The 24,182-nt window shown below is 40.0% G+C and overlaps 1 protein-coding gene across 2 annotated transcripts in view; it reads left to right on the forward strand.

Annotated features, from left to right (window-relative positions):
- Nucleotides 1-24,182, forward strand: part of NAV2 (neuron navigator 2) — a 219,988-nt gene that overhangs the window by 42,931 nt on the left and 152,875 nt on the right. For both annotated transcript variants that reach the window (XM_061355051.1, XM_061355052.1), the window contains exons 2-3: nucleotides 16,249-16,366; nucleotides 20,408-20,460. In XM_061355051.1, coding sequence (XP_061211035.1) covers nucleotides 16,249-16,366; nucleotides 20,408-20,460 — 171 coding nt within the window. The remainder of the gene's footprint in view (nucleotides 1-16,248; nucleotides 16,367-20,407; nucleotides 20,461-24,182) is intronic.

Raw genomic sequence — 24,182 nt, forward strand, 5'->3', positions numbered from 1 at the left:
TGTCCACGTAAGCAATAGTGTGGACTTAAACAGTAGTCTTTTGGGGGTAGTGTCAAGGCTGGTTATCATCACTGCATGTGAGCTGTTTAGTGTAGCTTCTAAATCAGAATGGCAGAGGCTAATTTTCCTGATCTACCTGTAGAAGACAACAGTTTCAGCAGAGTACTAGAATACTTGAGTTGCGCTTCAGCCACTCCTGGTGTTACAGCACTGAGCTGACAGGGTTGATGGTTTCATGAAATTTTGAGAGCACTTAACATAATACCTATATTGGTTTGCTTCTTTGTATCTTAAATGGAATTATTGCTACAGCTGGTAAAATATCGATGTGTTTGGAGTTACTTTATCAATGACATCTGATTTTTCTTTTTTCGTGGTCATGGTCACTCCATGGTTGCCTTGCAGTCTGAACCTTGAAGGCTCCTTATAACGTAAATTGAAAACAAAGTTTGGCCAATTTTTTTTTTTTTTATTCTGTAAATTAAATCAGTGAGAATTCTGTTGAATTTGGATCCTTCTCATGTTTTGTAGAATCACAGAATCAACAAGATTAGCAAATACCTTTAAAATCAAGTCTGACCTTCATCCCACGACTCCCAAGCCCACCAGTAAACCATATCACTAAAGTTGCTCTGATCTACTTATAGTTTCTTCTAGAATTTTTGGCTCTCCTAGAGAGTGTTGGGGTCAGAGTGGATGAACTGAAACTAATATATGTAAGGATCCATCTTTCCCAACTCCTACACTAAACATAATCATGCCTCGTGGAGCAGCACAGCTGCTGCCTTTGTCAGTTCTTATATAGCTCAGTTGGATTTGTTTTCTTTATTAGTCTTCCTGATAGAATCTCTCTGATAGGGACAAGCGTGTGCTCCTTTAACACATGCCTGTAAGTGTCACTCACCTTAAAGTGATGTCCATGTCTGAGCTGCAATAGAACCGGCCCAGAAATGGTTGTTTGCCTGAATCTATCCTTCTGATTGTCACAGGGTCTTTTTCTTTCTTTCTTTATTCCCTCCCTCCTTTCCTTCTTTCTTTACTCTCATTTCCTTTTTTCCATTTTCTTTCCTTTTTTCTTTTTTTTTTTTTGTTCCCTTTCTTTTTCCAAGCCCTTCCTTTTATTTTTTTTATTTTTATTTTTATTTTTTATTTTTTCTAACTAGCAGCATGCTCTTTGTTCTACATTCCTCCCACCCTTGCTTCAGGCAAAAACGAAGAACTGATTTTGCTGATGTCCCTGCACGTCACTTTTGTGAGGGCAGGCTCTGTTCTCCCCAGTGATTAGCAGTAAATTGCTCTGATTTTATCTGCAGTTCAGCCAGTATTCTTATCTGATGTTACTTTAAACCATCCTCAGTTCCATACATAGATGTGCTTCCACCTACATACTGTGTGACCACATCTATTGCAAGGATCGAAGTGAATGAGCTTCTCTGAAGGAAATGAAGGGTTTACAGAGTTTAAAAAGAAAAAAAGTCAAAGTTACAGCTGTGGACCCCAGTAAAATGACGACTGTGGATTAGTTACAGGGGTTTCTTCCCTATAAATTCCCTATTATTTCTCATTAAACCCATTAGCTGACTTTAGGAGCATAAGTTTGCTGGAGTAACACTTTCTGATATGTAGGTGTACTGGCGGAAGCAGGGCTTTAATGTCGGAAACTAAATTCAGGATCTCAGACCAAGGAAGAGATTATGTAGGTGTGCCTAAAATGACACAGGGATCTGAGTGATGGAGTAGTCTGTCATTGCAGTGTGCTACTTGAGCTTTCCAGAGCTTTCAGGTCTTTTGATCAAGCTCCTTGCTACATAGCTGTTAAAAGAGTATTAAGAGTAGAAATATTCCAGCCATCCGTATTTTACAAAGGTATGTTTCAACAGAGATGAAAAGGAACTAAAATGATCAGGTCTTAGCCTGGTAGGCTGTTTGAGATTTTGCAATTCCCATTAAATATCTTTATGTTAAATCCCTTTGTGCTGAAAATAAATTAAATCTACAGTTGCTGTGCCTCCTGACAGAACTGTTAAAGGTCTGTGCTATATGTATTTCTGACTAAAGCTTCAGGAACAGTGCAAAACTTACTTCCTTTCCTGGAGCGATTCATTCAGGAACGTGCAGAAGGCCTTGCAGTAGCTGCTGGCTCTGCAAGGAGGCTTTTGAGAGGAGATGCCTGAACCTCCTATGGTGCTGGGAAATGTGCCTGTACTTTCATGATCAGCCATAAAATACTGTCATAAAGTATTAATCACTAGCTTGCTATGAATTTTACTGGATTTTTATATGGGGTGGGTTTGGTTGTTTTTTTTTGGTAGAAGGCTCAGTTAGAGTTTCAGTGTCAGAAACTGTAGTAAAGCCCTACAGCACTGATTTAAATGGCCAGATCAATGAAAGCATAGGCGGATGGCACTTTAGTGAATCTCTCTAATTAGGAGCATTGGATTTGCTGTCAGTGGTCTACTGAGCCTATGAATCCTGTTTCCAGCAGCCCCTTTTTGATGGAAGTAGTCCACCCCACTCTCTCCTTCCCCAGTAATGCAGGAGGTCAGCAGAGGATTGTTCTTCATCCCAAAGACAGTGAATTCAGAACTTGGGTCTTTGCCAATGTGTCTGTAAACGACCTTTAGAAATCCCAGACTGGTTTGGTTTGGAAGGGACCTTAAAGCTTCCAACCCCCTGCCATGGGCAGGGACACCTTCCACTAGACCAGGTTGCTCCAAGCCCCATCCAACCTGGCCTTGAACACTGCCAGGGATGGGGCAGCCACAGCTTCTCTGGGCAACCTGTGCCAGTGCCTCAGCACCCTCACAGGGAAGAATTTCTGCCTAAGAGCTCATCTCAGTCTCCCCTCTGTCAGGTTAAAGCCATTCCCCCTTGTCCTGTCCCTACAGGCCCTTGTCCAAAGCCCTTTTCCAGGTTTCTTGTTGGCCCCTTTAGGCACTGGACGCTGCTTTAAGGTCTCCCTGGAACCTTCTCTTCTCCAGGCTGACAATACTCGTAAATACTGATAGAAGTACTTTTCTATAGTTCTGAACTGTAATCACTAACGGAGATTGTTTCCTGTTAGGAGGAGTATTTCTTAAATTCTTCATAAATATGCACATACATTTGACTGGAAAGGTATCTGCTTTTGTGACAGACTGTAGTGGAGTTTTCACTGTAACCTCCATCCTCTAGAATCTCTTTTTCCTATATTGCTTTGGCCTGCGTCATTGCCCTTTTTTTGAGGTTGATCTGGTGCCAAATGTGCAGGTTTAACTCTTAGCAATTGCCTTCTAACTATATCATTGCCACATAGATCTTGATATAGAAAGCACTCCAAACCCTTTAAATAAAAGCAGAAGGAGCTAAGCTGAAAGCAGGGTTAGCATAGACAATCTAATTTGGAGAGTTATCAGTCAGTAGAAGATTCAGTTAGGTTTGTATCTGTGAAACAGATGGCCAACTGCAAGGTGATTAGATTAACTTTATTATGTTTGTGGGAATTAATTCAGCACTTTATTTTGTTGTTGTTTGGGGAAAAAAAGAAGAAAAACAACTTATATGATTTGATAGCTGCTTAGTAGGAACAATTTATGAAGACTACCTTATTCTTTTGTGTCAGATGTGGCAAAAACCTAGGTAGCCCTGGGCATGAAGAAAGCTTTTGGCTGTAGCCTTGATTTCCAGGGTGTGTAGCAATATAGTAAATGACAGGATCAGAAATACTACCACCTATAGAATCATTGAATGGTTTGTGTTGGAAGGGACCTTAAAGCTCACCCAGTTCCAACCCCCTGCCACTGGCAGGGACACCTTCCACTAGACCAGGTTGCTCCAAGCCCTGTCCAACCTGGCCTTGAACACTGCCAGGGATGGGGCAGCCACAGCTTCTCTGGGCAACCTGTGCCAGCGCCTCAGCACCCTCACAGGGAAGAACTTCCTTATATCTAACCTTAATCTCCCCTTTCAAGTTTAAATTCACCATCCCTTGTCTTATGGCTGTAGTCCCTGATGAGGAGTCCCACTCTGGCATCCTTGTAGGTCCCCTTCAGATATTGGAAGGCTGCTATGAGGTCTCCACACAGCTTTTTTCCCCAGGCTAAACGTGGATATGGATGAACATGAGCTGTGAATAAAAGCTTGTTAGTATTTTCAAATGCAAAAATTTTATCTCAGCGTCTCATTAGCAAAACATTTTAGGCGCAGTCCCCCCCATCTGTGTGTTGATACAAGTATATATTCCTTCTTCCCTGTTGAAAAGTGAGGATCAGATTTTAAAAATGCTGGAAATGTAGCCCTTGTTTGTGTTTTGGTGTTTTTTGTTTGTTTGTTTGTTGTTTTTTTTAATATCTGAAGTTTCTGGAAGGGTGGTGATTTATTTTGGTGGCTACGTGGAAGCTAAGCTTTTGGGATTATCTGTCTCTGGGATGCTGAACCCTTCTGAGATTTTCAGTCTTTTTGTGCATGTTTGGGATGGAGTTTTTGCCACACAAATTCATGCTCAGCTGTCACAAAGTATTTTTCACTCTCTTAAAAATGCAGCTTAAAATAAAAATAGGTCTTTCAAAAGTAGGTCACACCTAAGATTTGTCTAGCCAACTGTCCCACCTGTGACAGTGCCCAAGAGCAGGAGGGGCATTACAAGAGCATTAAAAATGGAAGCACAGGTGTAATATACAAAAACTTAGGAAAAAGATAATTATCCACTTCTCGTTCTTACTCTGATCATCTATAATCTTTAGAAATAATGGCATTAGGATGTAATTCTCCAGTGACCAACTTCAGTACAGCATTCCTATTCAGAATGAGTGCTAAGTAATTGAGACTTGAGTACATGCTTGAAGCAAGTATGTGGTCAAGTGCTTCCTCAAGTTTGGGTCTTGTTTTCCTTTTGTTCCTTCCACCCACAGATTCTGCATTCATCTTGCTTGGCAGATAACAGCAATGAATAATAGGTTGTTTGCCTTCAGAACTCAGTTGAACTGATTTTGCATCCCTGTCTTGGTTACACCTTGCTTTGTGTCCTTCCAAGTGTTAGAGAGCACTACCTCTCGTCAACTTATGGCAACTTCAGAAGCATTGCCTCTTGTGAGAAGTCTTGAACACTGGACTAAATTATGTTTTACAGGGAAAGTCAGTGCACATGATTTATGGCTTTTTGAGCAGCATTAGACATCCTGTTCACAGGAGGAGAGGATAGCTTGCTGGTGACTTCAGGGTCTTGGCATGGACTAAACCTGTCCAGCTGCTGGTTTTGAAGACTCAATTTCTTCAGTCAAACACTAAGCAGACACCAAATGAAATGGTGTATTGTCCTTCTTGGCTAAAAGAGGGCTAGGGTTTGGTGTCTTAGTTGAAACAAAGGCCAATATCTGTAATACTGCAGTCCCCACAGCAAATTGCTTTTGTTAAAAATTAAGAAAAGCCTTTATGTTGTTTTTGGATCAGAAAACTTTTGTCTTCACACGTCGCTAGGAGTTGTAATGGATTAGTCATGTGCCTTTGAGACCAGTTTTACTTCCCTTTGGGGTTGCTTCACAACTGTGAATGTTGTTTTGGTGAATTAATCCTCTAATTATTCATGAGACTATACAATAGAGGAATGAATGCCTGCTTAAGATGCTACATGGCAAGTCAGGTTTCATTTCCAGCCCTCTTCAGATTGTTACTCCCTTTTGGAGATAATTTTACTTATCCTTGTTTCCTCAAAATCCAATACAGCAGCGATAGTTTGTTTTGATCCTTCATGCTGCTGTGGCTCTCTGCCCAGAGGAGGTGATACTGAAGCCGTACAACTTTGTGACCCCAGGTGAAAAATAGCAGTGAAATGATAGCAGCTGTTTGGAGCAGTCTTGGCACACCTTTTCCAAACAGAGAGAATTAGTCTGTCTTCATTAGAAGAGTTTAGAAGACTATTTCCTGTCACAGGCGAAGCGTGCCAAAATTACACTGAGTTTTTGGGAACTGACCATGTTGAGTATTGTAGTATTAGATGCTCATAGCATAAAGCTATATTTAAGACTGTAGCAGCCTGAAGTTAGATCTCTGTCCCTTCTTCAATGGTCAGGGTTTTGGGGGGTGGGGAACATGTGCAGACCTCCTTACTTCTCCCACTCCATCCTGTGCCTGTCTTTGGATTAGCAGAGCTGTTGCTCTTAGCATGGTCGTGGGCACATGAGAGGCACAGTACTTCATGCTGTGCAGGTAAAACAGCTACTTCATGTCTTGGGTAGTCACAGCCTATTATGTTCTCTTCAAACTCAATCAAAGCTCTGTTCGTCCCCAGAGCAAACATATGCCTTTGCTGTTGGTGAGTGGGCTTTGCTGGAGGGGAGCACTAGTTGGAGACAGCATGGCTACAGAGGTATTTACTTTTCATGGAGCACTTAAAAGACCCACGTAGATTTTGCTTTGGCAGAAGTGTGCTTTTTGCAAAATAAGCAGTTAAAATGTCAAGACATCTATCCTTCAGCTTGGCACAAGGCGAGCTGAAGCCATCGTCTCTTCTTACATTGACAATATTGGCAACGTTATGTTTTTAATACAAGAAATTCCAGTAAAGCAGCTGAGAAGGGACAGTTCTCTGTATTTTTAGGGAATGCCAGCAATGTGGCCAAACTGTGAGATTTAGAGTGAGTTGTATGTTGTGGGGTCCTGCCAGAGGACATCCCTTGCTATCTGCACTGAACCTTGCTCAGGAGGGTCCACCCAGTCTAATCCGGCCTTAGGCTTTTTAGCTTGCATTTGTGGTAGATACAACCTTCAAATATTGTGAATGCCCCATCCTGGCAGGTTGGACAGGGCTTGGAGCAGCCTGGTCTCGTGGAAGGTGTCCCTGGCTATGGCTGGGGATTGGAACTGGATGAGCTTTAATGCCATTTCCAACCCAACCTATTCTATGACTCAATGATCGATATTGTGAACACTCCAGATTGCAATGAAAGGATGAAGCTGACTATATATGGCATGCAAGATTTTGGGTTTCAGTTCAGAGCATAAATCTCTGCGGGCATTGGGAGCATTTAGATGAAGGGGGCTGTCTCTATAGTGAGTAGAAAGTCCGCTGATTGTGTGAAATTCGAAATAAACAACAAAAACCTGAAACAAAAACCTCCTTTTTTTTGTAAATGTCTTTCAATACCCACAGGTGCCTGTCACAAAAGACCTACCAAACATAACGCCTGCTGCTAATAGCTTCATTATTTAAGAGTGTGTCTATAAAATATATTGGTCCTGTTTGAAATGGATGTTGAACATTGAAACTCTGTGTTACAGACAGTAGTAAGAGAAGGGAGCAGCGGTTGTGTAAGGGACAAGCTGCAAGGAGGGGTGGGAGTTGTAAAATATGACAGTGTGAGAAATATGAGCACCATGCATGCGTGACTTCAGCTAAAATTAGCCACCCGAGCTTCGTGTGCCAGCATATATATCATCATGTAACTGTGGACCCCTTGAGAAGGAAGAGCTGGGTTTGAGCAGGATATGTTCATGTTAAATATGCCAATAAGTACTACGACCTTCCATGTCCCTGCTCGTGGGAGAAGTAAATTTTCCTGTGATCATTATAAAACAGTAAGCAGCTCCTTGATAATGGCACTGGTGCTGTTGAACAGTAACTTACTTCAGCCTCAGAGTGGTGTTTTCTTGTTTCTTTCGCCCTTCTTCAGCTTGCAGCTTGTGATTTTCTGTGGTTTCTCCGGAATAGCAATGTATCACCTTTCCAGATAAGCCCTTTTCTGTTGCTGTTTGTGTGTGGTAGTAATGTAAATGGGTTTATTTCATATATGAGAACTGTGATATGTGGAAATAATTTGGTGTGCACTTTAGGTGACTTTTTATAGTTCATTTGCTTCTCTTGTTCTCTCAGGTCAATTATATTTTGTTGGTGTGGGATAAATCACTTGATTCACTGTGGCCAAATATGTCTTGGAATGGGTTTTGCTGGTCAGCTCAGCAAGCTTAAATTCTCTTTAGCTTTTGGATATGCAAAGAAATGATGCAGGTGTGAATGAAATCTCATTTCCATGTATGATTTAAAACGTTTGGCAAGGGGGAACAAGAGAGTGGACACCTGATTGGCTTAGTGTGTGGCTCCAGCTTGAAGGGACTTTATATGGGGCAAATGTGGATAATGGGAGCCCTGGGAGCAGAGCTCGCTGGATACCAGCATAGTTGCCAGCCTTGCTTTACCTTCTAGCTGATGGGTAGGAAAATGTTGCTTTGCTATGAAATATTTACCCCTCTGTATAGGCAGTGCCTGACAATAGTGGGGTTCAGAAACTGTATAGTTGGGAGGCAGGGAAGAAAATATCTTTTTTTCCTCTTTTATGTTACATGTAGTAAAATATTCAGTAGGCTTATAGTAAGAAAGGTGCCATTCAGGCAATTTAAAGCGTATTACTTGTTTAGCATCCCCCAAAAGCTCTGCTTTACACCAACTGAGAGGAAGGAGTGCCTGCCCTGAAGTGTGGACAACCTAAGGCTCCGTTACTGGAGAGGCTTGCAAGCTAAAATTTACACACACACTTGGCTGGGTGTGCTGTGAGTCAGCCAGTTGCTTTTGAATAGTAGTCATATGCATGAGAATAGCTCTCCCCAGCCGGGAATAAGGCTTTGAAAAGAGAGAGAGAAATAAATAGTCCCGGTGGTGTTTGCTTAAATTACCCATTTCCCTATTTAACTTCCAAAGGGTAGTTAATGTCCGTAAGAGTCCAGTACAATGCAATATTCAGTGGAATACCTCCCACCAACTGACTAATAATTTAAAGCTGTTCCAACAAACACTTGCACATGTGAATAGAATAAATCAGTTAGTTTAGTTCCGCTTAATAAATTGAAAAAAGGAAGCACTTACCTCTTGTATCCTCAGAGAAGTGGGAACCAAGACCTTAGTTGGTTACAGCTGCATTCCCATAGTTGATGATACCTGGAAAGTTCCATCACTTTAGATAATGAATAAAGTCTTACTGGCATCATATTAGATATTAATTAATAACTAATTATCACAGCAACTGTTTTTAGGGGATTGCAAATGTATGGATTCCTTTCGGAAAGGTCATTTTACCATCTCACCTGCCCATCATTGCCTCAAACTTGGAATTTCTGGTGGTTTCCTCCCAGTTTGCTAGTCCTGGTGCCAAGATGCTGGTAGGATGGAGTAATAAGCAAGTCCCCAGGTCCCCATCCTGACTTTCAGGGGGGTTCCAGTATCTCTGAGAGATGCTGGAGAGCAGACAGATTGCAGCCTAAGGCTAGTGTGTCCACACCAACCTAACCATTCACTGCCTAACCTGTATGTTCTCTTCTCCCTCTGAGCTGAGCATCACTGGGGGCTCATGCACATCCCTATGGTCAGTGGATTTTGCTTCCTATTCTACTCTCTACATACTTGTAGCTGCATCCTTAAAGAAAAGGAGCAGACAGAACTCCTTCTTCAAACCCCATTAATACCTTTTATTTAATGTGGGCACACAGCATCTGTTCTGTGCCCTGCTTTTTAAGCTGCTTTCTTTTTTTTCTTGCAAGATCTTGCACTGAAGAAAAAAACCCAGTCTTGTGGGTAACAGCTTTACTCATTCTAGAAGAGCCAGTACCGTGTTTTAGTGGGATTTGTGTCATGGCTCAGATGTACAGACACAGATTTGCTTCAGGATTTAAGAAGGGCACGGGGACAAGTACAGCCACAAATTGTCAAAAATCTTTGAAAAAGATTTGTGACAAATGCTGTTAAACTTGGTGTTCATTTTTTTTTTTTTTTAATTTTTTACCATGTGCTTCTAAGTTGTCTTTTTGCCAGTAGCTCAGTGAAATACCAGCCATAGTATTGTTGGGGCCATAATCCTAATGCACTTTGAAAACTGCTGTTTTCTTTAGCATGCTCCCTTGGAGCCAGAGATGCTTCTGAGATGAGTTTTGAAGCTATACCTTTGGCTTTTAGCTGTATAACCCTGGACTCTGCAGTCAGGTACCTATTAAGATCATGTTGGTGTGTAGCATGGATCAGCATAAGACTGCAATTAGTGTTACCAGTCAAAAACGGGGTTTTTAATGGCACTGCATGTGTAAACCGCATCACATTGAGCAGCAGTGAGCATCTGATGGGCTTTCCTCCCCTGCAGCATTGGAACAACTGCAAGCATTCTCATTATAGTGTCTGGTATTTTAGGTTTCAGGGTGTTTTTCTGCCTGTGAGTATGCAGCATGGCTCAGCTTAGCAGCAACACAGGCATTGCATTGTAATGGGTGTTGTGATAGAGTTCATCGATGTGCCAACCCTGTTATTCAGTCATGGAAGTAGCCTTGCTCTGCTGTAATTATGCTGCATAATGTCAGAAAGATACTCTTCGGCTGTTACCAAATTCACAATATTGGAAGAAAACAAGCAGAGCCTGGTTAGTTAAGAGCTGACATTGAGAAGGAGTAACAAGGAAGAGGTTCAGGCATATTTTCTACTTGCTTGCTTAGAAGAGGGAAATTCTTTTTGATTAGTTTTGTGTGGAGCCTTTCCTCTTTAGGATCATATTTCAGAATAGCATTTGGAAGGAAAAAACATTGGGTAGTTGATGTCCCCATTTGGAACTGAATTCCACTTAAAGGAGACCCTGAAGTACATAGCTATATCTGGTACCTTAATCTAATTGCAGCTCCATAGCTATACTGGATCTTTAAAGGATCTTCCTGGATTTATTGCACTCATGAGTTTATTCATGCTCTGTTTCCTGGGTTATACTGACTGTGGGAACAGAGGAATATGGTCCTACAGATGCTGTGTTTGGCCCTATCTGCCAGCAGATCAAGAAGAATCTGCCTATCGGCATGTCTGAGCAGAACAGGTATTGGCCTGTTGCCTCTAAAATGTGTTTGGGGAAAGGAATACTGTGGTTTGAGATGCCAGCTTCAGACTGTTATGGCTAGCAAGGCAAACTAATTTATTTGGCTTTTTGGTTGCTTTTTCCAAGGTTTAAAAGACTCTGAATTACTTTAAAGTAGAAAGAAGCTTGAGGGTTTTTGCTTTTCCTTGTCAGTATGTACCCCAGCCCATCCCAAGTGCTTTGTGGTAGGTGTGTGGTCTGGATGAAACAACCTGATGTGCAAAAAGCTCCTTTTCTGCTGATTCAGTGTTCAGATGTGGGCCATGCAGACTGAGGTGTGTGATAGATGTAGTCTCTTGGTGCAGTTACTTGAAACTTAAAGTGGCAAGAAAGTGCAGAGGTTTCCTAGGTGGAAAGCAAGACTTCTCTCATCTGAAACATGCTTTAAACAAGCAAGTATAAGGCTAAGGAAAGGGGAAGGGAACCCCACTAAATTTCTAAATGTGGTGTTCTTCTAATTTTGAAGCCTTTTTCTTTACAAACAGCTTTGCAAAGTGTTGGGGGTTTCTTTCTTGGTTGGTTGGTTGGTTGGTTGGTTGGTTGGGGTTTTTTTGCTCAAGACCTTGCTACTTTGTGCAATAGTGTTTTAGCTCTGACTCATAATGCACTGAATATTTCCAAAATCAATATTTATCTGTAACACTCTTAATTAAAACCTGATGTATTGAAAAGGGGGGAGGAGAGGGGACAAGAGAAAGAAAAAAGAACTTTCACATTTGTTTTTAATTTGTTCCCAGATAATTTGATTCCTGGGATCATGGACTATGGGGGAAAAAATCTGCCCAGCAGCTGAGTCCACCTTTAACAAAAGGCAGAACTTAGACCCGAGTTAAACATTAAACTGTCAGGTTTAAGGCACAAAGACCTGCTAATGGTGATAATGCCCAAATCACATTGTATGCTTGGATGTTGGGTAAAATAATGAATCTGCTTCCTGTGGTTTTCATACTGTGAGAAATCACTGGAAGGTTTTAAAAGTCCATACATATATATATATATATATACACACACACACATGCTTTATAGATATTTATCATGTAATATATGTAAAATATAAATATATTTAGTATAATGTATATGAAATATATACGATATGATCTTGAAGGTCTTTTCCAACCTGGTTGATTCCATGACTCCATATGTTATATATATAATATATGTATAATACAGCAGTTATCTGTTGGGTTATAGTGGGTCGAGTCTTTCATATCACAAGATTTTCCATTTTTTTAATAAGGTGACTTCAGGTAATATTCATGTGAGTATTCAAACTTCTGACTTTGTCACCTATTTGCTGAAAATAAATGGTGAGCATTTAAAATTCCTCTGCAGAGACAGGCATATAGAAATGGAAATTTTCTCAGCAGTGTTTTCCTACTCCTTTTATTATTGTTTTCTCACTTATTTGACTGGGTTTGAACATTTGAAAACACTATGGGCTTTGAAACATTTTTCATGTGTCTAGAAATAGCAACCATTGTACACTAATTTTTTTTTCTTTCACTTGTTTGTATGGAAAAGGAAAAGAAACATTGGGAATCATATTTGTGTAGCACATTACAAAGACTTGCAACAAATATGTTTTGAAAACATGCTGGAAAGCTTCCATAATGAGGTTAATATATACGATAAAAATGAGCAGTGGACCATGAGGAGGTACTACAATATGCCTGTGTAATACTGCATCCATAAGAATGCTTCAGAGCTCCTAAATAAATACACCAGTCAGGTTAAAAATGCATGAATACAATTGCATGTTACGCATATTGCAAAATAATGTGGTATAATAAAGGGTTTTAGAGAAGCAAAGATTTAGCATACTTTTATTTCCCTGCAAAAGCCTTTCCTAAACAACTGGTTGAATCAAATACTATTCCACACCCTTAGATACCCTAAACCCTAATATTTTCACCATCCTGGTGTGAATTATTGTCATGTATAGAATCATATAATGGTTTGAGTTGGAAAAGGATTGACGCACTTAATGGAATATTTTGTAACCAGCAGAAAAGTTCTGCTTGCAGTTCCTGATACCAAACACAGACATTGACTTCAGCACACAAGGTAGGACATACAAGAATAATTTGCCAACCAGAGGAAGTTTCTTCATGTGTTACTGGAGACAGTGAATCAGGAGGTATTTGAGGATGTTTCTAGTTGTCTCCTTCACCAGAAGGATTTGTTAGGGGAGTTAGGGACTTCTTTGCTGTGGTTCTGTTTATTTACAGGGCATGAATATAAGATCTGGTGTTCGCAGATGCAGCAGGAATAGCGCAGTAGGAAACAGCTGTGAAAGAGCAGTTTTGCAATGCCAGGCGTGCATTTTCGCTCTGTTACTTCACTGAAAAACCAGTCGTACCTAGCTCTCAAGGTCTTGCTGATGCTGTAATTTCAGGCTCTGCCAGGAGAGGTCTGCACTGCCTGTTCTCCGTTCCTGTGTTGTGTTAACTCTAGCGCTAATCCAAACGTTGGTTTGATAGCATGATGATCCGCGTCATGGAAACGATCCAGGCTGGAACTGATGCATCAAAGTATAACCTCATATTTGCTGAAAGTTCTTCTGTGCTGAATTAGGACGTTCATCACAGCCCTCCCATTAAAAGAAACGTAGTTATTGTGTTTGATAAGTTGGTTGTCAGCTGAATTGCAGTAACAATGTAGGATGGACCCTTGTGATTGTGAAGTGAATGGTTTGCAACCTGTTTGCTGCTCTGTCTTTACTTGTAGATAAGCAAGCTAGAACCATAGGGCAGCAAAGCAGGTGAAGTTAATCCTAGTTCCTTGAAATCACTGGATCTTTAAAAATAGCTTCCTGTTACGGAAAATGTTTTTTTGTAACAGGAGCTAAGGAATGCAATGTCTGGTTTGTGCAAAGTGTGGGTTGGTTGGGGGTTTATTCCCTTCTTTCAGGCAGCCAGGGAAATCACTCCTGTGTACTCAGAGTTTTTCATTGAGACAGTTTTCATTGAGGTGGTTTTGGGCTCTTTTTTTTTTTTTTTTTTTGCAGAGGTGTTCCATCATGTTTTTCCGTTCAGGTCTGTGACACTGTTGCGGTAGGAAATGCACATCCTGCTGCTCTGAAGATAAAACTTAGAGTATGAACGATGAAAAATAGGGACACACGGTACTGATTTTGAGTGACTCATTCATTGCTGCTACCAGGAGTGTTTTACAGGCTTGGAAAAAAAAAAACAACAGACAACGAAAAAAACAAAAAACAAAAAACAACCAAATGAAGATTTTATAACCAGTATAACTCTAGTCAAAATATCTGCTCTTCATTTCATCCTATTGAGATTGAATCAGTAAGAGGAGAGTGAAATTACGATCCTTGTATTACTCCCAGGTTCCTCTGTCCCGTTTGGCAAATACTTGACTCTTAGTCTCTGGCTTCTAACTCCCATGAAGGAGAAGGACATAAGCTTTGCCTTTTCAATGTGATGCTGAAGATGCTTCTCAAATTAGCAGCTTGGTTATATTAGTCAGTAATTTAAAGGATCTGTGTTGATGCGGGCTGGATGGGTTTATATACGTTGATACAGGTTGGACAGGATTTGGAGCAACCTGGCCTAGTTGAAGGCGCACGTTCTCATGGCAGAGGGTTGGAACTAAATGAGCTTTAAGATTCCTTCTAGCCCAAATCAGTCTGTGATTCTATGACATACAATGATGGAGGGTTGCATAGCTCAGGAGAAGGTGGTAGAGGGGCACTGGCTCTAAATCATGCTTTATTTTAACAGTGTTTTGCCAGCAGACAGAATATGATTTAAATGGTTAACATTTCCATCTGCTTACTTAAGCCTGGGGATAGGAAACTTCATAGGCTGGTGACCAAAGCCCTGAAGGACTAGGGCCCTTCTCCTTGTCCTCTTTTCTTTCTGTCTATCAGTACCAGTGAAAGAAAACAGTAGATCCTGGGCGGTGCCCAGGATGAGCTTTCCCTGAGCTTCTGGGAACTGAATACTGTTATGCAGACATTGCCTTCCACGTCAGTGATTCACCCACATGTCTGAGGTGTTTGTCACCAGCTTAGTGCTTTAATTGAAAAAACACCACCAAAAAATCCCCCCAGTACATAGTGGTTTGTAGGACCGTGGAGGATTGGCATGGGTCATGCTCTAGAAAGCACAATGAATCTACTCCTACTTACTGATAGGCTGGATTGAGATGCAGGTATTTCCTGCATAGGTATACTTTTGAATAGGGGTGAACATTAATATTTGGGTATTTAATAGGTAAAATTCTGTTACTTAGTAGTTTTCACTTTATTTCTTTGGAAAATAAATGTCACATTTAGAAAAAAAAGTCCTGTATGAAGAACAAGAAATATTATTTAATTCGTAAGCAGAAGTTCCTAATCAAGTGTGTTTCCTTCTTTTTGATAACCTAGTATGAAAAGATTCTGTAAGTTTTCTGGTGGTTTTGAATAAACTGTGCTAGAATGTGGGGAGCAGTACTTAATGCAGATTAAAGAGACATTTTTGACAGCTTTTGTGCTTAGGTTTCAGGTAATACATTTTCAAATAAATCCCAACAATTTGAAGTTTGCATAGGAGATGAAAATCAATGTAATGGCCTTGTTTAACCTGTGAGATGGCATTTACTAGAATTGGTAGGGTTTTAGAATCACAGAATCCCAGACTGGTTTGGGTTGGAAGGGACCTTAAAGCTCTTCCAGTTCCAACCCCTGCCACAGGCAGGGACACCTTCCACTAGACCAGGTTGCTCCAAGCCCTGTCCAACCTGGCCTTGAACACTACCAGGGATGGGGCAGCCACAGCTTCTCTGGGCAACCTGTGCCAGTGCCTCAACACCCTCACAGGGAAGAACTGCCTAAGAGCTCATCTCAGTCTCCCCTCTGTCACAGTATAGCCATTGCCCCTTGTCCTGTCGCTACAGGCCCTTGTCAAAAGCTGGGTAATATGACAAAGTAATTTCTCAAAAATAAAGTTGCTATGTGGCTAATACCTCCCAGAAGTGGTTCTTGGAAAAGAATATTTTAAATTTCTTAGTGACTGTTATGAATAAGAAATGTCAGAGGGAAAATGCAAAAATAATTACTTAGGTGGAAATTGCTATCTCTTCTGCAAACTTATTACTGCCATGGAACGTTTAGTTTGACTACGTGATGATCCATTCAAGCTGTAACATGGTCAAGAGTTTTCCTATTGTCTTCTGTGAGTTTTGATTTCAGATTTCTGAATAGGAGAAGCCCTACTATGGTAAACGGAATACTTCATCTGCACAATACTTTGAATTTGAATGTTGTTGACTTGTTTCAAAGAGCAAAAATGCAATGATCTTAAAACAGCCTCTCAGGTACTGAGAGAAACAAAGACCCCTGCTTTTTCAAGTTTGCATTATGACTAACTATTTTTGTTTATCTTTTTTCTAACAGATTTATACAGATTGGGCAAATCACTATCTAGCAAAATCTGGCCACAAGAGATTGATAAAGGATTTACAGCAAGATGTGACTGATGGAGTATTACTAGCCGAAATAATCCAGGTTGTAGGTGAGTGACCTTCTGGTTTTGTATCAGCTTGCTCAGAAATTCACTGTCTCTAACTTCTACATACACACGGGGGGGGAAATCCGTCAAACTGCATGGAATTATATAGGTAATTTTCCTTCAGAGACATTGCTAATTAATTTGATAAAGCCTTGTCTTAAAGCATAGTGGAAAAAATATTTGCTGTTGCTGATTAAGATCTCCTGACACAGCAATATTGCTTCACATAGCTGAATGCTACAAAAAGCAAATGATGAATGTGTTTTTTTTTCTGCCCACAATGCTGTTATCCTCCTTTATTTCTGATACCTTTTTGAAATTGGTCTGAACATAATTCACAGTGATACTGGCCTGCTGTGTTGAACCTCCAGCTGGATATGGAAAATCCATATATGCAGCTTTGAAAGGAGAAGGGATATCATTTTTATATGGCAGAAAAATGAAATCTCTCATAATGAGTTTTCAAATGAGGAAAATAATGCATCATTAGCCCAAATTTCAAATATGGGCTCATTGCTACAAAGCTTTTAATTCCCTCATTTTTGCCCTAAGACTTATAGAAATGAAGGTTCTAAACCGTTTTCTCCATTGGCCCCATGTAAAGCTACATATTGTCCCTCTTCCCTAGGGCCTGGATCCTTCATTAGTTCCTTCAGTGGCTCATCCATCTGGTTCTTGGGATGCCACAAAGCTCATGCATAGCCCAGTGGAGATGGATGGAATCTGAAAGCCTGCTAATGGGAATTAGGACAACTATTGTTAGAAGCAAACTGACAGATTTGAGATGCAAATTAAGAACACAACAGCGAAATAACAAGACATCAGTGCATGCATATTTATATGTTTGAGATGCTGTAAATGAGCTAGTTCCTTAATGTAAGGTACAAATCTGCAAGCCCAGTTCTTGGGTGCATTTGTGAGGCATAATTCCAATGATCCCACTAGAACTGCACTAGAATACATTAAAAAAAAAAAATACTAACTTTGTTGTAGAGCAATGTTATATCTCAGTAGCATTCTACAGACCTGCACCTACAGAGATATAAAACCGTGTGTTGACAGGTGTTCACTATGAACAATGGTTCAACCTGTACCTGTTTCCTTTACTAGGGAAAATGTTTGGAAACCCAGGAACAGTTAGGTGCTGATTTGTTTCAGGCTTATCTAGATACCCTGAGTAACACTGTTGTAGAAAGCTTGAAACATGAAAAATGTGAACCCAGTTGTACCAAACACCTAATGTAGCTGTTTGAGTACTGACTTGTGAAAACTATTATGAAGTGCAGATTCCTCCCTCTAAATTACACAGAAATCGCACTGCCAGCTGTAATATTTGCTTTGATTCACCTTTGCATTTTCTCAGCCATTCTTAGAGCTGCCTTTAGGCTAATATTTAAGATTAGGCCTGCAAGCTTCCAAAGTTACAGTTCAAGCTGCAGGATTTCATTTTCAGAGAACATTCTCCATGTGAAGGAAAGTTCAGGTTTAAACATTCTCAGTTGAATCCTCGAAATTAGCAGTGAAGAAAGTAATTTGTATCCACTGTGTATGGCCTTAGGCACGTTGCATCTCATTGTCACTAAGATGGTGATAACTTTCACACCTAGAAGCAGCTTCAACACTAGCCTGCAAAATACAAGCTCTTATTCTTACAACGAAGGCTGCATATTAAGAAATCTATATGCAGTGCAGAAAACTTCTTTTTATGTTATGGTGTGATATGTGTAAAAGCAGCCAGGAAGAGTTGCCTTTTTGTCATGTGCTTGAAGTATCCCAAGATCATCCAAAGTCACTGGGATTGATTCAAGTTTAATTATTAGTGATAGTTTTTCTGGTGTTCACCACCCAAGATTTACACCGTGGATATTGAAATACTACTTAATATCCAAACTTGGAAAAAGAATGAATGTGGTTAAATCTTTTTTTTATATATATATATATATATATATTTATTTATTTATTTGTTTGTTTGTTTATTCACGCATTTATTTATTTATTTATTTATTTAGTTTTATTTTTTATTTTTTTTCTTTTAAATGAAGCCTCCATAAGACTTAGTGACTATGCGAAGACAGTGATTGCAATCTTTTCTGCTTACCTAAATGAAATAGCTGTATGTATGGGAAAAGAAAAGTCTACAATGAGTAATAACTAGGTAGTTCTTTGACCTTAACATCCAAGCAAGGAGCAAATCTAAAAAAGATGCCAAACCAAACATCACTGTGTTTGACTTCAGAGGAGCTAATCTTCACACTTCAAATGGCTAATGATAATGTAGTCAATTAAAATGCATTCACAGCTTTCTCATTTATTTCAGCTCAAGATCTGAATCTATAAAAGAGTATGCAAGTAATAGATGCCTTAATAATGCCATGTAAGCATAGTAGCTATATTTAAATTCATAAATGTAGATATGCATGCTCTGAAATCAGTAGTACATCAAAATATCAGTTGGTTCCCTGTGAGAACCTTTGATTTTCAAGAATTAGAACTGACTTTAAACTTCAGCCCAGTCTGATAGGAGTTTTCCTACTGATGCCTAGGATATTTTATGGAGTAAAGCCAGCTTGGACAGGGCTTGCAGCAGCCTGATCTAGTGGAAGATGACCCTGCCCATGGCAGAGGGTTGGAACTAAATGAGCTTTAAGATCCCTTCCAACCCTAAGCATTCTAGGATTCTTTTAATTGATTGGCTGCAGCTAAAGTCAGATCAGATTCAAGAGCCATGGCTTTCTAAAGAGGGATGCAGAGAGTGCATTAGTGTTAAGTAGTTATTCAGCTGTGTAAAACTAGTTTCAGTAAAAAGTAAAAGGTGCACAGGAGTGTGCTGGGCAATCAGTACAGCATTATAAGAGGTGATGGGCACATTGTTTAGTGTAGGTGTGGTGGATATGCCAAGATAGCCTGCCTTACAGGTATATGTAAATATTCTGGGTAACTTGTGCTCTGACTGCAATTAATTGCACTGATTTAAACAGAATAGATCTTTGTAAAAGTCACTTGTGATCGCTCCAGACAGCTTCAAATTTATGCTGTGACTTGTTATACCTTTTGTCTATATATATGTATGCCTTTGTCTATAGCTATTTTCATGGAAATTGTACTGTTACATTTGGAGGGGAAGGTGTCAGTTTGTATTTCAAACCAGAATCCTGGGATCAAACCTAGCAGAGCTCTCTAGTGATAATTCCTGCCATTTTTGGGGTAGGACATTGATACTCCTAACTGAAGAAAGATGTGAAGTGAGATGAAATTCTGACTGATATCCTAAGAATATGAGATTGGTAGAATAAAGCTTTTAATACAAGAATCAATGGGAGGCCAATCTGTTAGTCATCAGATGAGTTTTGAACAACGACATTTCTTTCAGTGAAAAAACTGGGGGAAACCACACTTTGATTATTACTGGTCTTCAGTCCATTACACAAGTCATTTCAGGGTTTAAATGTGAAACTCGGCAATCTGGGACTAAGGCAAACATTTAGCCACCTCAGCAACTTCATTATTTCACTTGGGACTTGAAAGATTGGAACTGTATTTTTTCTGCAAATAGATTTGCCTGTAAGCTGTGAGCAAGAAGCTTCCAAAGTGCTTTGTGCTTTAAAAAAAAATAAAAATATTAGTTATTGATCATAAATTTCCCATATAGTTTTAAAACCTATGTTCACTGTCCAAGCAAATTCACTGATATGCAAACATCTATACACGGATCATGTTGACTTTTCCACCCAGCAGTATTCAGCTTCTGGAGTTCAAACCTTCTTTGTAATTTAAAGGAGTTACCCCTCACTGCACAAGATGTTGTCAGACCACTTGTTTTCTGCCCCCAGCTGTCTCTGCAGGAATGACCCGCTAGAAAAATTCAGCTGCTTTTATTATGATGGTCTCAGTAGTTCACACATTCCCTCTGACTGAACAACTACAATCTGAACCCCTTGGTTTAGCTAGCAGCAAGTACTCAGGGGACCATTGGAATAAATGTCCTTGGTATAGTTTTTATTATTTCCTCTTTCTTTTTTTTTTTTTTTTTTTTTTGCTTTTCAGCAAATGAAAAGATTGAAGACATCAATGACTGCCCTAAAAATAGGTCTCAAATGGTAAGTAATAAAGTGGTCTGTTGTTTGTGTGCATGTGGTTGAGAACTGAAGAGTGTGTGACTTCAATGTCTGAGACATCTAAGAGGTTTTAGTTGGTTTTTCAGTGAGCAAAGGTGTAATCTGAAGAACATTAATATTACTGGTTTTGTCCTCCACAATAGCTGAATAAGGCCTTATAATTTATTACATACTTATAATTAGTATTGGTCTCACTAAAATTAAATACTGAAATCAGTATTTTATATTTCTGAAGTACCTCATAATTACACAGGAATGTATAAAAATATAGAGAGCAGTACTGAAAAGCAGAATTAGCTACCAATTTAAAATTGGATTAGGAGTTCCTGTATCCTTTGAAAATAAATAAATTATCAAATTGCACTCCATGAGCAAATTTCAAATTGCAAACTTTAAGATGTTTACTGTATGCAACTTGGGTGTGACTGCCAAGTTTTAATTTATAGAACAAGTTGGTTGTTATCTTGTTTATATATAATAATTAAAGCTGGAGAACCAAAAATGAGTGCAGTGAAATTAAAAGCATGTAGAATTTCATGAGTATGTTACTGAAGCTTTAGGCAGAACTTTACTAGGAATGCAAATAATAAGAAACTGATCCTAGGAGAGGGGTGCTTAACATTTATGATACTTTAAAGAACGTTATTTCCTTCTGTATCTTGAGGAAAAAATAATTTTACAATACCAATTCCAAAATCATCCCTTTGACTTGAAAATGCTCACTTTGGGGTATGTGAATATCTGTCCTGTGTGTGAAGCTGTTCTCGTGTTGTTCATGTTTATGACTGTTCCTAACTGCCCACAACCACTCACATAGTTAAATGAAAGATTGAATATTGATGAGAGTTTGCCAGTCAGAAACCACAATGTGTTGCACTGCTCTGCTTTGGCTCTTTGTTGTTTCTTGGAAGTTACAAATCTTGCTTAAAGTCGTCTAAAAGATTTATCATTGCTACTTTATACTGCTTTGAAAGATGTTGGTTACTGTTCTCGCTGTAGCCGCAGCAGCTGTCTAGAGTATAAATAATTGAGGAAATTTTGACAATTACTATAATTTAGTGTTCCACAAGTGTATTGTAAGAAGAACTGCTTTTCATTCAGGACTGGCATCCGTAATAAATTCCAGGATGTTGTAGCTAACAGTCACTTAGACCTTAGAGCAGCTTCCAGTGCTTAACAGGGCTGAAAGGAAACCTGGAGAGGGGCTTTGGACAAGGGCCTGTAGGGACAGGACAAGGGGGAATGGCTTTAACCTGACAGAGGGGAGATTGAGATGAGCTCTTAGGCAGAAGTTCTTCCCTGTGAGGGTGCTGAGGCGCTGGCACAGGTTGCCCGGAGAAGCTGTGGCTGCCCCATTCCTGGCAGGGTTCAAGGCCAGGTTGGATGGGGCCCCTGCCCTTGGCAGGGGATTGGAACTGGATGAGCTTTAAGGTCCCTTCCAACCCAAACCAGTCTGGGATTCTGTGTGCTGCATCAGAAATTGTGAAGAGCCCTGGAAAGAAGTGTTTGCTCTGCATTGCCACCTCCTCTGATACTACTCTGGTTGCTCAGTCAGGAGGGTGGTGAGTGGGACCGTGTTCCCTGTTCATGAGACCTATTGCATCACTCGTAGCAAGGCACACCCAGCAGTTTTCCGTCACATGAGAAAAAACAAGGATTATGCTCTTGGCTTGTTTTTATTAAGTGTTCATACTTACAGAGCTCTTTGTTATCTTACAATAACGACAGTAAAGCAAGAACCTAAGTGTCTTCATAGAGGTGGTGTTCATACAGTTGCTTGTAGTGTCTAAAGAGATGATCCTTTTGCAGGTCTCCTGCATTCCCAGAAAAAATGAGTATGTTAGAGTGTTTGTTTAGATACAGCAGTCTTCATTCTCTGCGTTTCCATGCACTTTCCTCTTATTGCTTACAAGCATTCTCCAGAGTGTGGGGATTGGTGTTTGTGTTTGGTATTTCTGGTTGAGAGGGGACAAGAGGCAAGGCTGTCCAGTCAGTTCAAACACTGAACCAGGTGATGTCTGGTCTTACATTTTCAAGTGAATCTGTCAGCTGCAGGAGTCTTTATCTTTACTGTAGTGTCTGTAAGGTGGTAGTGTCTGTAAGATGAGTAAATTTTTTGGGGGAGACACTGTAAATGAATGTTTAACTTTGCTCATTAAATAGAAATACAACAGACCTCAGAGGGAAGCCTTGTATCATTGTCTTTCCCCCTGTGGTTCCTTGTCTTTGATGCCGTGAGCAGACACACATGTGAGCTGAATTGTGAAGAGCCAGCTCACGTCCAGCCAGATGTGTTAGCTTAGAAAGCTGGCGCACATCTGTATCTTCCAAAGCTATTGAAGGGGATGTGAAAACGAGTATATTTGCTTTTATGTGGCACAATCCTAAGCCGACAAAGCCCGCCAAACCTTAGTGAGCTCAGCACAGAGCCAGATCAGGTCTCTTTGCATTCTTGTTTCCATTGTTCCATGATTGCAGAGCATCATACAAATATGCACAAATTGAGCATTAGAGACAGCTTGGGTCTGTCAGGCTCAAAGCCAGTGCTAATAAACCTTGTCAAATTAAGTTTAGTACTGCAGAACCGTTTGGGACCATCAGTGCTTATCAACCTTGTCCCAGTGCCAGGAATGACATGACAAGGACCCCCACTGGCTCCATGAAAAATCACTTAGGTGAGAACCTATCCCCTGTTGTCATCTTATCTGTCTCTGCTTTGGGGAGTATCCCTGTCTTCCTTTGCTCCAGATAAGTGTTGGCTGGCTTCTATATAATCTGTGCTGTATCTTGTCCTCTGCATAAGACCTATTTCAGGGTGGTGGTTTTTTTTTGCAAACCTCTCTATTTTTGTACTGTAGCTATTCCTCTCCACAAAAGCCTGTACTTGGGATGATTAGTTCCAGCTGGCATGTGGAAAATCCTGTGGTTATTAGAGGGTGTAGCTGAATGGAGCAGAGCCTCTGGGACCAAGAAGGTTTGGAGACTGTCACCACAACTGCATTTGGATTTTTAGAATGAAGCTTCAGATAATACTGGCTTAGTTCTTGATAACTGTGTGAAGGAGGGCAAAACAAGACTAGCTACCACTCCTGAAGGCTAATGAAAAACAGAATGAGGTCAATAAGCCTGAATAGGGTTATCTCTGCTAATATCACTTGGTTATAGAAGGACAAGAGATCTTTTTTTCTTCCTTTCTTTCAATTTGCCTCTTGTTTTGGGATGATATTAGAGCTCAACATTTGGCATCCTGCAGAATCTGGACTATATAGAAGGTATTGTTTAATACCTGCCCTTCTAGGATTATCCTTATTGATTTGGGGATCTTTGCAGATGTTACCTATTGAAAAGGGTTCATACCACTTATATTTGTAATAAGATAAACAAAAAATAAGGCTGCTTAAGTGAGCTGTTATATGCTGTATGTTATGTACCAAGTCTGGCTGTAATGACGGCCTGTCAAAATCTTGCTCTAAAGGGACTGTGTTCTGTCTGTGAGGAAACATGTAAAATGCTGAGGTTTGGAGAGAGGTTTCACAGGCAATGTTTTAGCACAGTATGATAGCTGAGCATTTTCTTGTATATTGATACATCTTCTTGCATAGCACAGCAAAGAGAGGGAGGGAGGTGGTTATGTTACTCATTATGTGTAAGCGATAAATCATAACAGATGAGATAATGGTGGAGATTAGATGATATAAGAAAAA

Source organism: Neopsephotus bourkii, unplaced genomic scaffold (genome assembly GCF_033783945.1).
Source record: "Neopsephotus bourkii isolate Nb327-2 ecotype Australia unplaced genomic scaffold, CSIRO-AGI_Nbou_v1 NB_768, whole genome shotgun sequence".
NCBI classification, from domain to species: Eukaryota; Metazoa; Chordata; class Aves; order Psittaciformes; family Psittacidae; genus Neopsephotus; species Neopsephotus bourkii.